We start from the raw sequence: 17,799 nt of genomic DNA on the forward strand, positions 1-17,799 counted from the left end.
CCATGTTGCACACATGGTGGTATTGTGCTGATATTGAAACCGGAAAGTGGAAATGAAATTGTGACTAAGGTACATGTCTCAATGAGGCAACCTAGCCGATCGGGTCGTGATCTGACTCCGCGCCAGAAAGCGGTGGTATTGTGAATAATGATGCAACAGTATTAAATGTCCCAACCTAAAGCTATGGAAATTATGTGAAAGCTATGTGATCCCTTTTATTGGTGATGTGGTGATTGTTTAAAGCTTTTGTTGATCTTTATGATTTCTTTATTCTTGTATGATAGTTCTTTCTAATGAGATGGTGTTTAGTTATACATACTAGTACTATTCCACGGTACTAACGTCCCTTTTGCCGGGGGCGCTACATCTTTGAATGGATGTAGGTGGTTCCATAGCAGACAGTGTCGATCGTAGATAGCGATGCATCCTCCTCTCAGCAGTCTTGGTGAGCCCTTTTCCTTCCAGGGGTTATGCAGCGTATCTTTTGTTATAAACTACCCCCTTTTGAGGTATAGCCGGGGCCTTGTTGCCGGCATTATCATAACTGTCTTTTGTATCTTTAGAGGCTCAGTAGACGTTTGTGTGGGTTATGTTCGGGTGTTGGATGGGTCACTGGACTATGTTGTAATGTTTTGTTCTTCTAAACTCTAACTATATGAAATTAGGAGACTTAACTATGGTTTAAGGGTTGTAATATAAAACGAACTAGCAATGTCATATGTACGATCTTTCCTACTATCTAATTAAATTAAAGCATGGTTTCTTGATCGCAGTGAGTTGGGTAGAGAGTGTCCGAAAAGGCTTGCTCAATCGGGTTCACTCGATTGAGCGCCGGTCGCGCCTCTCGAGGTTGGGGCGTGACAGAAATGACAAACGTTTGGTAACTCACCAGATAAATGAAACAAGAAAGAAAGGAAGCCCACAGTGTTATGAATATCAACAAAAGAGCAAGAACCCAGAATTTCTGGCCTTTGCTTTCAGCCGGCCAGGAACCAAAGTGCAGAACAAGATTGTTAAAGAGCAAAAGAGGATAGGGAAGGGTTTATATAGTGTAGGAAATCGAACACATAAACATGGAAAATCATCAATCAAACACTAGAAAGGAAAGCACTCAAAATCAGTAAGGAAAGGGAGAAAAATTTAAAACCCTAATTTTAGGTAAAGTACACAAATTGGCAGAAATAAAAGGTAAAAAAATCACATGCTGCATAGAATAAGATGAACATAGACAGTAATCGAACCAAATTTGGTTCGATTTAAAAAGAATCTTAAACCCTAATTTTAGGTTAAGTAAAAATCAGCAAACAAGAACAAATTTACACATAATAGGATGCATATAGACGAGATAACATTTATAATCACAGAATCGAACCATATTTGGTTAGATCTAAAAGAGATCTGAGACCCTAATTTTAAGGGTAAGTAAAAATCTCAAAGATACACAGAGATTCATACCATAAAAGAACAAGAACGAACACAGACGAAAAAAGGTCAAGGAACTGAACCAGTTTTGGTTCAAAATTGAAGAGATTCGCTTTCTATGTTTAGGCAAGCGGTATATAGGATGTTCCAGTACCAGGGGGAGTAGTATATGGCAGGAAATAACTAAGTAATCCCATGTCCGGTGGGATTAGGAGAGAAAATTTGGGGAGACGGCTAGGGTTTAGGCAAATAGGTGAGAGAAATTTGAGAGCATTCGAAGGTGGCGGGCGACGGAGAACAGTTAGGGTTAGGGTAGGGTTTGGCTAATTAAAAGGGGAGGAGTAAGTGGGTCGTTGATCTTAGAGATCAACGGCCACGATTAATCAGAGGTTTTGGGTCGGGTTAGTTAATTGGTAGGGCTGAGGGGTTATTTGGTTTGGGCTCAGGTATTATTGGGCTGGGGTTGGGGTAGTTTAGGTCTGAAATTAGGATGAATTTAGGGCCAGATTTTAAATACCCAATTTTTAACAAATAAATAATTTATAAACGTAGTAAATAAATAACAAAAAAATATCATTTATGCATGAAAATGATTAAAAATAATTGCTTAACCTTATAAAAATATAAAAAGTTGTTTTCTGCATTAGTAATGTAATTATATATGCATATGGGCTATTATTGCAAAATGTGCAATTTAGCCTTAAAATACAAATGTAATTATAAAAATGCACTAAAAAAAATATTTAAACATTATGTTGGTATAAATGATAAGTTAAGATGATCAAATAATCATAAAATGATTTGGAGGATAATGATTGGGTATTTATATATAATAAAACACAGAAATAAATTGATTTAAGGCCTTTAAAAATTATGAAAAATTATAAAAAAATATTTGTGTATGCTTATAAATCAAATGATGATGGACATGCACTATTTTGAAAGTATATGTATATATATTTAAAATATGATGGAAAAATTGGGTATCAACATCCCCTTACTAGAAACACGCGCATAAGCCCTGTAACTCGGCGCATGCGCATCAATATACACACCACCTTTATGTCACCGCAAGAGCATCTTATTCACAGCACAACAATCAACCGCACCACATGTGCACATATGCCACAACATCTCCCAAAAACAATACCAAAGCCACAACAATACATAGTCCACGACTCAACAATAATATGAACAAGAATCACAATAATTACACAAGGGCACGGGGAGTGAACAACAATAAGAGTGCTTCAAATAACAAACAATTCCAATTCAAGTCATATTAATAGCCTAAGGTCTAAACAGTCAATTAACACACATACGCACGTGCATACACACATCATCTTATGTACACATCGTTTCACATAGCACAAATATTGTAATTAGACCAAATCCTAAGAGGAAGTTTCACCTACACAGGGTTAGGCAAGATACTTACCTCAATTAGGCTAATTAATACTCTAAAAATGCTTTTCATTTAAAACTCACCTATGCACGGCTCAAATCCAATAAAAATGTCTTAATAATATCAAACAATGCAAGAGAAACCAATTTCGATTAATAAAGTTAATATCTTTACGTCATTCTCGAAAAAGTCAACAAAAGTCAACCCTGACCTTGTCCGATCAAAACCCGAGTCGAAGGATAGATCTCGACTATCCATAACCCCACGAGTCCATATATGTGTTTGGTTTTCAAATCCGAGTCCAATTCGACTCTCAAATCTCCAATTTTTATTTTTTAAAACATAGTCAAAAATTTCTCTTCAATTCTCATGGTCTATGTTATACCCCATGTTTTCGTACATGAAAGTACATCATAAGTAAATTGATGAAAGCTCGGAAATGAAATGTTACATCCCACATTTTCGTACATTAAAGTTTCATCGTAAGTTAATCGATGTAAGTTCGGGAATTGGATTACTTTGGGATTATAAGTATTATGGTGTTTCAAACAAGTGATAAGTAAATTCGTGAAGGTGAAAGGGTAAGCAAATCGAAGAAAATGAGTTTCGTCGAAGTTCGACAATTTGGGGATAAAATATGGTCCAAGCTATAATATCTCGTATTTATGGACTAGTGCCATACAAGGTACCACATGACCGTGATTATGAAGTGTATAAAGTTTGTTAAAAGTGAGTGGTATTTTAAGTAATTTGAGATAATTCTTGATTATGTGGATAATTGGTTAATTATTAGTTAGTGGGAGATTAAAAAGTTAATTAAGGAATTTGTGGATAAGCTTAATTAAGACATTTGGATAAATTTCGACGTGGCAACAAAGCCTTAAGTTATTGTGACTCTTTAGATATAACTTTGTTTTGGACATAACACATAGCCCTTCTTTACACGTGAAAGTCTTTGGATATGACTTTGTTTTGGACATAACACATAAGATCCCTTCTTTACACGTGAAAGTCTTTGGATATGACTTTATTTTGGACATAACACCAATGGGCATACTGAGTCCTTGTTTACCTTTGTTTGGTTTCTTTATTAATGATATAACTTGGAGAAATTTTGAAGACATGATAGAAGAAGGCCGAATAATTGTTTGATGATGTAGATTATAGAGTGAATATTAGTCAGATAAGAAATAACGTGCTATGATATTAAAAATATCATACGGATTTTCCCCTACTCTGATCAGCCGTTACGTGTTTCGTCGCGATTGGCATGTGCTAGAAGGATTGTCAAGAGAATCGGTTCAGATATGTTAAGGCTAAGCCCTTCCTTCATTTTGGCATGATCTCGTAACTACATGTGTTTAATGACGAGGCATAAAGAGAAGTTCATGCTCCCGAGTTTATATACATTATCCTAGTCTCATAAGTTACAGTATTCTCCCTTATCGAGACTTTATATTCAATTAAGTATTGTCTTCTTCTAGTTAAGAGAGCAGAGGGTCTCTATATATACAGTATTACAGTATATTCACCACCATCAAGCTATAATCAGTGGGCAGGCCCCTATTGGACAACCTCTGATGATGATAAGTTATATACCGAGCCTACTATGGCCGAGCGCCTATGAGCAAGCCCAGAATGGCTGAGATACAGAGCCTAGTATGCCCGAGTGCCTATGAGCGAGCCTACTATGGTAGAGCAGTTACACATAACGAGCCTTATAGGGCCCGACAGCTATTTTACATACTATATTGAGAGAGTCAGTATCAGCAGGTAAGCATATCTTCAGATTATCTTTGACTCCCAGTTACTTTAAGTTATTATATTATCAATTCAGTTTCAGTTTTCAGTTATTCTGTTGCCTTACATACTCAGTACATTATTTCGTACTGAGGTCCCTTTTGCTGGGGATGCTACATTTCATACCTGCAGGTCCTGATTCACAGTTGGACAAACCCCCCCAGCAGATAGAGTCGAACATCAGCTTGATTGGTAAGCTCCACTTCCTCGGAGTTACCATGTCTAGACCTTGGAGTCCATTTTATATATACAGGTTTGATGGATAGGTCGAGGCCATGTAGATGAGTCTTGTATATTTTGTATATTAGTAGATGTTCATGGAGGCTTCGTCGGCCTGCACAGTTATATATATCAGCTTTTGGGTATGTTCACCCCACAGATTAGAGAGACGTTATTTTCAGACGGTTCAGAATATGGCTTCATCGGCCTAAGTTGAGGGTTATCCCTCCATATTTCACAGTTACAGAGTTGCACGCTCGAGCCGAGTATGGCGCCGGGTGCCCGTCGCGGCCCATCGATTTGGGTCGTGACTGTCTAGATGTTAAAATTCATAAATAATCATGTTATATAATCAAAATTGAGTCAAAATCACTTACCCTATAGTTTTGTATGAAAAGCTCCTTCTAAAATCGTCTCCCACTGAGTCTAGGGCTCCAAATGTGATAAAATTAGACTGTCCCGAAATCCCACTATTTTGTTCAGCTGCAGAATTCTTAAACGCGACCCTAGGTTCGCAAATGCGACAAAAGGATCGCAATTGCGGTGCCTGACAAGCCCAGGAAATGTCACAAATGCGACTCAGACATCACATTTCCGAAGTCTGCCCGGGTCGCAAAAGCGACCAAAATATCGCAAAAGTGACCAGCAAAGGAAATGACCGACCTTCCCAATTGCGATCATGGCATCGCATTTGCGACACCTGACACCCTTCTGTCTTCTTCATACTTGCGAACTGGCGCTAGAAATTGTGATAACCACACCACCAGCACACCAGCAAACTTGAACCAAGTCCAAACCTATCTGAAAAATCCCGAAACTCACCCAAACTCCCAGGCCTCCACACTAAACATCCACACAAGTCTAAAATCATCATGCGAACTCGCTCGTGAACTCAAAACACTAAGATAACACCCAAAACTAGGAATCGAACACCAAAACACACAGAATTCACAATGAAACTCAAGGATCACTAAAATCACTACCAGGCGTCCGATTCCTACCAAACCAACTCGAAATAACACCAAATTTTGCAGATAAGTTCCTATTTTTAAAAGGGGCATATTCTAAGTCTCAAAACCAAAATCTGAATCTGATAGCCATGAAGTCAAACTTAGGAAATTTCTAAACCTTCAAATTACCAACCTTCGCCAAATAGCCAATTCAATCTAGGAACCTCTGAATTCAATTTCGAGCATACTCCTAAGTCCAAAATCACCATACGAACCTATTGGAACCATCAAAACATCGTTCCGGGATTGTTTTTACAGAAGTCAAACCACAGTCCATATTTCCAACTTAAGCTTCCAAACTAAGAGCCAATCGATCCAAATCAATCCAAGACCTCCCCGAAACGAAACCAACCATCCGTACAAGTCATAAAACCATAAATACACCTACGGGAAGCTTTAAAAGGGGAAAGGGGGCTCAAATACACAAAACGAAAGGTCGGGTTGTTACATTTTTCCCTCTTCAACGACGTTGGTCCTCGAACAAGTATAGAGACATACCTGAGGTGCCAAAAAAATGAGGATAACAGCTCCGCATATCGTGTTCGGTCTCCTAACTCACCTCCTCGACCGGTTGACCCCTCCACTGAACATTCACTGATGCAATTTTCTTTAACCTCAACTTCTGGACCTACCTGTCCAAAATATCCACCAGCTCCTCAACATAGGTCAAATCCTTGTCCAATTGCAGTAAGTTGAAATCTAACAAATGTGACGGATCACTCTAATACTTCAAGAGCATGGAAACATATAATACCGAGTGAACTTCCAATAAGCTGGGTGGAAATGCAAGTATGTAGTCCACCTCACCACTCTCTCAAGAATCACAAAAGGATCAATATATTGTGGGCTCAACTTGCCCTTCTTCCCGAACCTCATCACACCTTTCATGGATGAAAGTAGGACCCTCTTACCCACCATGAATACCACATTACGAGCCCTCCAGTCAGCATAACACTTTCGCCTGGACTGTGCTGTATGAAGCCGATCCTGAATCAACTTCACCTTCTCCAAAGCATCTCGAACCAATTCAGTGCCCAACAACCTAGCCTCATCAGGCTCAAACCAACCAACCGGAGAATGACATTGTCTTCCATATAGGGCCTCATACAAAGCCATCTGGATGCTCGACTGATAGCTGTTGTGTAAGTCCCCGTGAAATTTTTACTCAAAAACCCAAAATCTCGTAGTGCCAAGTTAGGAATATGTGTTAGAAATTTATAAGGAAAAATGTTTTCTTTAGAAAAGCGCATTTCTGCGGTCCATTATGCGGTCGCATAATAGCTATGTGGACCGCATAGTTGCCGCAGAGTGAGGCAGGATGTTGGTTAGTTTTGAGGTCAACTATGCGGCCAATTATGCGATCGCATAATCAATATGCGGGATGCATAGTCATCGCACAACCTCTTTGGAATTTTGCGAGGGGCAGTTTTGCGGTGCATTATGCGACAGCAGAACAGGTATGCGGACTGCATTCTTATCGCATACCCGGGCAGAATGTTCAACTTTTGAGGGCCATTATGCGGGCCGCATATCAGTATGCGACCGTAGATTGGGTCGGGTCTCCTATTTTCTAACTTTTAAAACCCGACCCCATCCCATTAAAAACACCCCATTAGACCCCTTTTATGCTATTTTACTGCATTTAGAGTGAGAGAAGGAGTTCTATAGGGAGAAACAAATTCTCACCAAGTCACTACAATCCTTGCCCAAATCGTTAAAGATTTTCAAGTAAAATTTGCTAGGCCTTCATCCTAAGAGGTAAGAACTTGTGCCCTAACCTAAATTTCAAAATTCCTATTAGAATAAGTGATTAACAAGTAGGTTCATGAGTATAAGGGTTGATTATCTTGCATGCATGAATGATAATAGGGTATGGGGGGATTGTGAGCTAAAAATATAACAATGGTGTGTAGGATGATAAAAATCTCTCACAAAAGGGTCCAAAAATCACAATGCACACTTAGTGCTTGATAATATACTCAAATGAGCTTGAATCTTAATCATCTCTCTGATTTTTGGTTCAACTTGTAATTTTCATAAAATAGATCGAAGTTGCTAAGAGTTCCGGAATTTTGTAAGAATTTAAGGAAAGCTCTATTGAGGTATGTATGGCTAAAACCCCCTCTTCTTAGAAATTGAGCTCCTTTTGTGTCCATGCAAATGTTGTTAAGACCGAAATTTGATTGATGTATTGATTGTTATTTCATATGAATTGGTGTTGCAAATATATACGTGAAAGGTGTATCTCAATATGTTCAATATGCTATCCTTGGTAATTTAAGGATGTGAGAAGAATGTGAACCATGTGTTGAAATGCCTAGACTTCAAGTCAAGTTTAAACTGAGATTGTTATGCCAAATTGTGTGAGAAAACTCAATATGGTTGATACTCCTAATTGCTCTTATGTGTACCAAATGTATTTGATTGATTGCGTCTAGTTGTTGGTAATCTATAAAGATGTTTGAAATGAATTTGGGAGAATGAGTGTGGCTAACGTGCCGAGAACTTGAGTTATAATTGTGCCTGGTGATGTCTATGACATGAGAAAATGTGAATAGATTATGAAATGAGCCTTGACTTTACTTTCCGTAAATGACATCAAAAATAAAGTGGCCTAAAGGCTTTGTACTCAATTTATGGCCATAAGTGGCTGTTCGAGATAATGATTTGCCTTATAAGTACCTCCAATGTGACTCGAGTTATTGCATACTCCAATGTTGAAATTGTAAACTGTCATGATTGGAAAGGAGTAATTCAAGAATAATTGGTGTAATTGCTTGTTTATGACTTTGATGTGTGTTTCTATTATGGTTTGGTGTGTCCCCTCCTTTGGGGAGAACCCTTTGTGTTTAAAGTTCCATTGCTAATGAATTTGAGGTGTATGATTTCTGAAATACTCTATATGCCCATGATTCATGTTTCCCCTCATGTGTACTTGACGTCTTGAATTGAATGGCTTATTGTTGAAATTAATATTGATGTGAAATATGTGTAAATGATGTGAAATGGGGGAAGAAGAGCTTGAGTTATGAAATGTGGCCTAGTGCCAAGTATGATGTGATAATTGTGGCCCCAAGTGCCTAAGAATTGATATATGTGAAATTAAGATTGAAATGAGATGATTAATGAAAAAGGAATAACGTCTTGGTAAGACAGCCTAGCCGATCGGGCCGTGATCGGACACCATGCTGCACACATGGTGGTATTGTGCTGATATTGAATTTCGGAAAATGAGAATGAGATTGTGATTGAGGTACATGTCTCAAATGAGGCAACCTAGCCGATCGGGTCGTGATCGGACTCCACGCAATAAAGCGGTGGTATTGTGAATGATGATGAAAAGTATTAAATGCCGCAACCTAGAGCTACGGGGATTATGTGAAAGTTATATGATTCTTTGATTTGATGATGTGGTGATTGTTTAAAACTTTTGATTCTTGTATGATAGTTCTTTCTATTGAGATGGTGTTTATGATTTCTTTATTCTTGTATGATAGTTCTTTCTATTGAGATTGTGTTTATGATTTCTTTGTTCTTGTATGAAAGTTCTTTCTAATGAGATGGTGTTTAGTTATACATACTAGTACTATTCCATGGTACTAACGTCACTTTTGTCGGGGGCGCTACATCTTTAAATGGATGTAGGTGGTTCCATAGCAGAGAGTGTTGGTCGCATCTAGTGGCGCATCCTCTTTTCAGCTGACCTGGTGAGCCCCACTTCATTTCGGTCTCCTGATTCATCTCTTCATCGCGTACTTGCGTATCGAGGTATAGCCGGAGCCTAGTTGCCGGTATTTTTATATTTCTCTTCAGTTGTATTTAGAGGCTCCGTCGACAGGTTGTGGGTGGTGTCGGGTATTGGAATTAAAATAGAAATGTTGATATTTGGCAAAGATGTATTAAACTTGTAATACCTTGAAAGTTATGAACGAAGTTGCAAATGGAGATGAAATGGAAGTAGTTAATGATATATTTTTAGAATTTGATTAATGGTGTACATTTCCTCTTTATTCAAAGACGAGTTTGGGTAGAATGAAATCTAACAGGCTTGCTCAGTCGGGTTTACTCGGTTGAGCGCCGGTCGCGCTCATCGGTTTTGGGGCGTGACATGTTGTTGTAGGCAAACTCTGCTAGCGGTAGAAACTGATCCCATGAGCCCCCGAGATCAATAATACCGGAACGTAACATGTCCGCCAAGATCTGAATAGGACACTCGGACTGTCTGTCCATCTATGGATAAAATGTCGTACTCAGTTCGACTTGTGTGCCCAACTCACATTGCACGACTCTCTAAAAATATGATGTGACTTGCGTGCCTCGATCGGAGATAATATACACCAGCACACCATGAAGACGAACGATCTCCCGAATGTAAATCTAAGCCAGACCACAGAAATTAAGTGTGCAGACTTGGTCAGTTTGTCCACAATGACCCACACAACTTCAAATATCCTCAAGGTCCGTGGAAGTCCAACTACGAAATCCATAGTGATATGCTCCCATTTCCACTCCGCAATATCAAGCCTCTAAAGAAAACCACCCAGTCTCTGGTGCTTGTCCTTCTCCTGCTGATAGTTTAAACACTAAGCCACATACTCCACAATATCTTTTTCATTCTTCTCCACTAGTAGTGTTGCTTCAAATCATGGTACATCTTCATGATGCCTAGATGAATGGAATACCACGAACTATGGGCCTCCTCAAGAATCAGCTCCCGTACCCATCAACATTTGGCACAAAAATCCGGCCCTAAAGCCTCAACACCCTATCTTCACCAATAGTCACCTCCTTAGCATCACCATGTTGCACCGTGTCCTTCAGGACAAGCAAGTGGGGGTCATCATATTGACGCACCTTGATGTGCTCAAACAAAGAAGACTATGAAACCACGTAAGCAAGAACCCGGCTCCAAAACATCTAACCTCGGAAACCTGTTGGCCAAAGCCTGAACATCCAAAGCTTACGACCTCTCCCCAGCTAGAATAAAAAGCAAGACTACTCATACTCTCAGCCTTCCTACTCAAATCATCGGCCACCACATTGGCCTTCCCGGGATGATATAGAATGGTGATATCATAGTCCTTTAGTAACTCTAACCACCTCTGTTGCCTCAAGTTCATATCCTTTTTCTTGGATAAGTGTTGTAGACTCCTATGATCCGTGAACACCTCACATGACACGCTGTAGAGATAGTGCCTCCAAATTATAAGCGCGTGAACAATGGCTTCCAACTCCAAATTGTGCACTGGTAGTTTTTCTCATGGGGCTTCAATTGACGGGAAGCATAAGCAATCACTCTATCCTCCTACATCAACACACACCCAATGCCAATCCGTGAAATATCATAACAAACTGTATAAGTACCAGATGCTAAAGGCAAAACCAGAACTGGAGTTGTAGTCAACGCGATCTTGAGCTTCCGAAAGCTCTCCTCACACTCGTCGGACCACCCAAATAAAGCACCCTTCTGAGTAAATCTAGTCAAAGGAATTGCGATGGATGAAAAACCCTCCACGAAATGGCGATAATATCCTGCCAGCCCAAGGAAACTCCGGATCTTAGTAGAGGTAGAAGGTTTGGGCCAACACTGAACTGCTTCAATCTTTTTTGGATCCACCTTAATCCCCTCATTGGGCACCATATGGCGCAAGAACGCCACCAAATCAAGCCAAAACTCACACTTGGGGAATTTAGCATATAGCTTCTTCTCCCCCAACGTCTAGAGCACGATCCTCAAGTGTTGCTCATGATCGCTCCGAATGCGAGAATAAACCAATATATCATCAATGAACACGATGATGAAGGAACTAAGATATGGATGGAACACGATGTTCATCAAGTGCATAAAGGATGTTGGGGCATTGGTCAGACCAAAAGGCATCACCAAAAACTCATAGTGGCCATAACAAGTCCTAAAAGACGTCTTCGAAATATCTGAAGCCCGGATCATCAACTGATGGTACCCCGACCTCAAGTCAATCTTTGAGAATACCCTATTACCCTGAATCTAATCGAAAATCATCAATACGAGGTAGTGGGTACTTGTTCTCAACTGTAACCTTGTTCAGCTGCCTATAGTCAATACACATCCCCATTGAGCCATCTTTTTTCTTCATAAATAGAACAGGAGCACCCCACGACGAGACACTCCATCTAATGAAACTCTTATCAAGAAACTCCTGACGTTGTTCCTTTAATTCCTTCAACCCACTAGTGCCATGCGATATAGTGGAATAGAGATGAGCTGAGTTCTCACCACCATGTCAATACCAAAATCAATATCTCTATCGGCGTTATGCCCAGTAAGTTTGCTGGAAACACATCTAGAAACTCTATCACTACCAGAATTGACTCAACAATAGGAATATCAGTAGTAACACCCCTCACAAAGGCTAAATATGTCAAGCACTCCTTCTCAACCATCTGTTGTGCCTTCAGAAAGGACACCACCCTATTAGGAACATGACCTAGTATAACTCTCCACTCCAACCTCGACAACCCCGACATAGCCAACGTCACGGTCGTAGTGTGATAGTCAAGAATAGTGTGGTAGGGTGACAACCAATCCATGCCTAAAATCACATGAAAGTACACCATATTGAGAAACAGAAGGTTAACCCCAATCTTATAACCCCCAATAGTGACCAAACACGACACGGTCTACCACAAGAGATTCCCCCACAAGCGTAGACACATAAATAGGAGTAGTTAAATAATCAAGAGACATATCCAAATATGAAGCAAAATAGGATTACACATACGAATAAGTGGAACCCGGATCAAATAAAACTAATGCATCTATATGACATACTGGAACAATACCTGTGATGAAAGCATCTGATGCAATAAACTCATTCCTACCAGGTTTAACAACGAGCCTGGCCTCCCCCTCTAGGATGCCCTCTACCCACCTTTCCTCTACCCCTAGATGGCTGTGTAGGTGGAGTAGCAACTAGAGCAGCAACCATAGCCTGGGTACCCTGTGAAGATCCAACCCTCCAAAGTCCGGGTCAATCTCTCACCATGTGGCTAGTATCACCACACTCAAAAACACCTCTCTGCGGGCATGGATGTTGGTATTGAGTTTAGCCCGGACGACTAGAATAACCGATATAGGAACCCCATGCAAGAGGTGCACTGGAAGATGGTTGTCCAAATAGGGTACTCTAAGGTCCCTGAATATCTAGAGCACTGCGAGCAACCTGAAGTGCAGACTGAACTGGTTGACTGATAAAACATCTACCATGGTGAGCTGAAACTATGGAATAGTAAAGGAAGAATGTGCTAAAAAGGTTAAAGGAGTGAGATTGCATTTATTCAGATCCTACAGAACATTATGCAAGCATGACGTCGGGGAAAAGCAGTTAGGGTTCCGCACCCGATGATATTGATAAATAAGTGAGAATGAACACTTGATACATAAGGAGCCCATACGAGAGGTAAGTTAAGACAAAGGACACCAAGAGGGGTTACGCAGAATATAGATATGAGAATGGACCAACGTGTAGTCTGTAGTTTATTCAGGAAGAGCCTAGTTTTGGCTAGACAAGAGGCCAGGGATAAATAAATAGATCATGCAAGATAGACGTAGTGAACCCTAACATAGTGAATTCAATCTCGTAGATATGACATCATATCCCTTGAGAAATATTCATATAGGAGATGGAGTAATTAAAGGTACCGTGTAAGTGTTACGAAAATAAGAGAGAGTGCCACCAAGGAGACAATCAAAATTTGAGTTCAGAAGTAACCCTACGAGCACAAGGGCATGGAGGTATGTAAATAAGGATATGTGTAGGTGAGTCAGAACATCGAAAATTCCTTCGGGTATACAATATAACAAGCTTGCAACTTTACAAGAGCCAAAAGGTCTCCTTAAGTACTACAAAGAAAGACTAGCTGAGGAAATAAGGAAGAAGGCTCAACCTAAGCATAGTGACATAAAGAAGAAATGGTCTTGTAACAACAGTCCCACTACAACATTGTATGCACTCAGCAAGAAAGTGGCACCTATCGTGGCTAATGAACGGGAAGAGGAAAAAAATCAAAAGGTGATATTCAAGATCATATGGGTTGCATAGAATTCCAACATATATGGACACTAAGAAGAGCCAAGTATTCATGCAACAAGTGGAAGAACGACCAGGAAAAGTCATTGCTTACATTTAAAGACAACTGAGAAGGCACGAAAGGAAATATATGGTGCTAGAAATTTAAAGGAAGATTGTCAGTAGTATAAAAAGATATGTGTAGGTCGCAATCTAAAGTATGATAGAGCAATAAGGTGTTAGGTAGATAAGAGTAAAGGTAGGAAAAGGCGACGAGGACAGGTATGGCCTCAAGATTAAGCCCATCAAAACAATAGAGCTGATGGTTTTCATAAGTTATAGAAAACTCAGTATAGCCTTAATGAATGCAAAGGAGTCTAAACCTAGTAGCATTTAGAAGAGATGGATTGCAGCCCTAGTAGTAGAATAAGGGTGTAATTGTGATAGATAAGTTGATGACATTTGGGCCATCGATTGAGTAACGATTTTGAGAAAAAGGATGTCATTAATTGCACGGGATTACAACCCATATGATGAATCACGTCGGGATGCTATGAAATACAATTATTGCAGTATAGTATCGTCCCTAGGTGGATCAGGAAAATCACTTCAGATGTTTCTCGATGAGACGTAAGCCCTAGTGACAATGTATTATGTCAGAGGCGATGGCTGGAGCTAGTGAAAGACTATGATGTTGATATTTTATATCATCCAGGGAAGGCGAATGTAGTAGTTGATGCCCTCAGCCGTAGATCCATGGGTAGCCTATCATATTTACAACCAGAGAAGAGTGAGATAGCTTGTGTGATTCATCAGCTAGCTAATCTTGGAATTCAATTGCTAGATTCAGGTGGTATCGGAGTTACTATTCAGGACATGGTAACATCCTCTTTAATAACTGAAGTAAAGGAATGCCAGTATGAAGATCCTATGCTAGCTCATTACAAAGATACAACCCCTCAAAAGGAGAAGACACCATTTGAGATTACATGAGATGGAGCCCTCAGATATGACCTCACGTCGATTATGTGTTCGTAATGTGGCAAGGTTGCGCCAGCAGGTTATGGGATAAGAATTGAGAGAGTAACCTAGAGTTGTGTGGCACACCTCGATAATAATAAGGTGAAGTAAGTGTTATAGTACAGTATGACCTACCTAGATGCACTAAAGCCAAAAGGACAGATAACCAAGACTAGGAAAAAAATAGTGTTGATACCCAATTTTTCCCTCATTTTTTAATGTATATATATACTTTCAATTTTTATGAGCACACACAAGCATTTTTATAATTTTTCATAATTTTTAAAGGCTTTAAGTCAATTTATTTCTGCATTTTATTATATAAACATCCAATAATTTTCCTACAAATTACTTTATGATAATTTACTCATCTTAACTTATCATTTATACCAACATGAGGTTTTAAATATTTTCATTGCATTTTTAAGGCTAATTGCATATTTTTGCAATAATAGCCCATATGCATGTATAATTACAGTATTTATGCAGAAAATAACTTTATATTTTTATAAGATTAAGTAATTATTTAAAATCATTTTAGTGCTCAAAATGATATTTTTATTATTTATTAGTTGTTTTTATAAATTATTTATTTATTAAATATTGGGTATTTAAAATTTAACCTAAATTCCTACCTAAATTCGGACCTAAAGCTACCCTTTCACCAGCCCAATACCCTTGGCCCAAAACCCACTAGCCCAGTCCACATACCCATTTTAATACCCGACCCAGGACCCCTTAAATCAGGACCTTTGATCTCTAGGATCAACAGTCCATGTTACACCGGCCCCTTTAAACCTAACCCTAAATCATTCTTCACCACCCCGCCGCCCTGAAACCCTCTCGTCTCTCATCTCTCACAGAAAACCCTAGACGCCTCTCAAAAACTCTCCAAATCCGTCTCAACCATGGATTTTTCCACGATTTTCTTACCTTTTGTATGTTTCTCCTATGAATCTATACTATCTCCTAGTACTTGCCTAAACATGGCAAGTACCCTATCCCAGATTTCGGCCACTCCCCTTTTGACCACTTGAATGTGGACATGAATCTCGTCCATATACTTCACGATGGCTATATGGCCCCGATTAGCAGAGATTATTGGCTAATCTTCGACTCATGTCAACTAGGGTTTGAACCTCCCTTTGTTCCTTACTGATTCTCAACTGATACTTTTCCTTTTTTGTGTTTGACTACTCTTTTCTTTAGGTTTTCCTTTTTCTGCTTTATCCTTTTCCGTAAAAACGATTTTGGTATTATTTGGTGTTTTCTCTGTTGATATACTGAACCCCTTTGATTTGTGTCCTAAAATCAATTTTAATTGATTCCAGAATAATTTTTTCCCTTATTTGTGTTTGAACGATCTGTTTGCCATGTTTACTTGCTCGATTTTGACACTATATAAACCACTCCCCCATTACCCTTTAGGACAGACTTGAAAATCATTATTAACCTCACTAGATCTAAAACTTTACTCCGCTATTTCATTCTGCACTCTGGTCTTGGCCGGCTGGAAGCCAAGGCCGTTAAGTTTTGGGTTTTTACTTCTAATTGACGATCTAAAACATTGTGTGCTTTGTTCTTTTCTTGCATTTCTCGTTTAACTGATGAGTCACTTTAACTTCTGGACTTGCATTCTTACATATCCCAGATTTGTACATGTTATTATAGCCAAATCCATGATCCAATATGCATCCGGTTGATGTTTAGGCATTATCTTGGTCAGTTGTGTATGTCCTAGTCTCTTTATCACTTGTTTGCTCTTAATGTTGCCTATTTTAAAGTTATTTGAACTCTTTTAAGGTCTATCCAATTAGTGTGTCAACCTTCGAATGCCTATGAACATGTCTATCCCCTTACCCTGAATCCCTGCAGTTGAATGCCTCACATCCGTAACTTTTGTTACTAGTTATAATTTGTTTCTTTACTATTATGTCAACATGATCACTCAATCCACACACCCCTCTGATATCTGTTTGTAATGACAGTCTCATCATGCTTGAATCGCTACTTTGAAATAAACCTTTGATATAATTAGATCACCTCTGTTTAGATCATCATACCTGCATTATTTTACTAAGTATATGTGTTTTAACTTATGACTGTAAGTTCACCTCTTTGCTAATGTAATGCCCTCTTTTGCATTAAGCTTGTTCTTTAGCTCTGTGATTTAATCAACTGTCTGCCTGATTTGTTCAATCTGTTTGCGTCTGTTTAAATCCTTTAATTCATGTCCCTCAACCTCAGCCATTTCTCTTTCACCTGTTGCTTGAGTTCTTTTCCTTCTATTTTTAGCCGGCTTAAAGCCAAGGCCAATTAGGTTCTGTCCTTTGACCTCTCTAGTGTGAGCAATACTCGGGGTCCATTTGAGGCCCTTGTGAACTCTTACACGCTAGAATTTGGTCCATAGATCCTCCTCCGAATCATCTCCGTTAACCTCCCTAGTGCGAGCACTGCCCTGGGTTCTTGAAGCCCTTGGGAACTTTGACACACTGGGGTCTTGGTTCTATATGTTCAATTCTGTTTTAAGGCTACTGGGAGAATGATTCAGTTCCTGGATGCTTTATGTCTATGAGTATGTAACATTGGTGTTGTGGTGAATTATGAGAATAAAGGCCTGGCGTGTCCGGGTGTATTTTGGGCCTGTTGTAGGCTCCCTATAGTTACTTATTTCATAATTTATTCTATTCATTCTGGGTCTGTAATATTATTTAATAACAATTTGGGATACTAGTGAAATTGGGGAAAGGGCTTTTATCCTATACTTGCACTAAAAATGGGTAGAAATCCCGTCTATAGGCTCATTACTTAGCTAAAATGTGCTATCTTGTTCAAACCTGTTTCAGCTTTCATGTGTTAGAAATCATGCCTATAG

General features: G+C 39.3%; 1 protein-coding gene across 1 annotated transcript; it reads right to left on the reverse strand.

Moving 5' to 3' along the window:
* Nucleotides 1–5,523: 5,523 nt before the first annotated feature.
* Nucleotides 5,524–11,497, reverse strand: LOC109205426. The gene is made up of 4 exons (XM_019368138.1): nucleotides 11,178–11,497; nucleotides 6,664–6,898; nucleotides 6,416–6,488; nucleotides 5,524–5,585 (listed from the first exon to the last, which is right to left on the reverse strand). Exons 1-4 carry the CDS (start codon nucleotides 11,495–11,497, stop codon nucleotides 5,524–5,526), a joined length of 690 nt encoding a protein of 229 aa, XP_019223683.1.
* Between the last annotated feature and the right edge of the window lie 6,302 nt (nucleotides 11,498–17,799).

The sequence above is a fragment of the Nicotiana attenuata genome, unplaced genomic scaffold, assembly GCF_001879085.1.
Source record: "Nicotiana attenuata strain UT unplaced genomic scaffold, NIATTr2, whole genome shotgun sequence".
NCBI lineage: Eukaryota > Viridiplantae > Streptophyta > Magnoliopsida > Solanales > Solanaceae > Nicotiana > Nicotiana attenuata.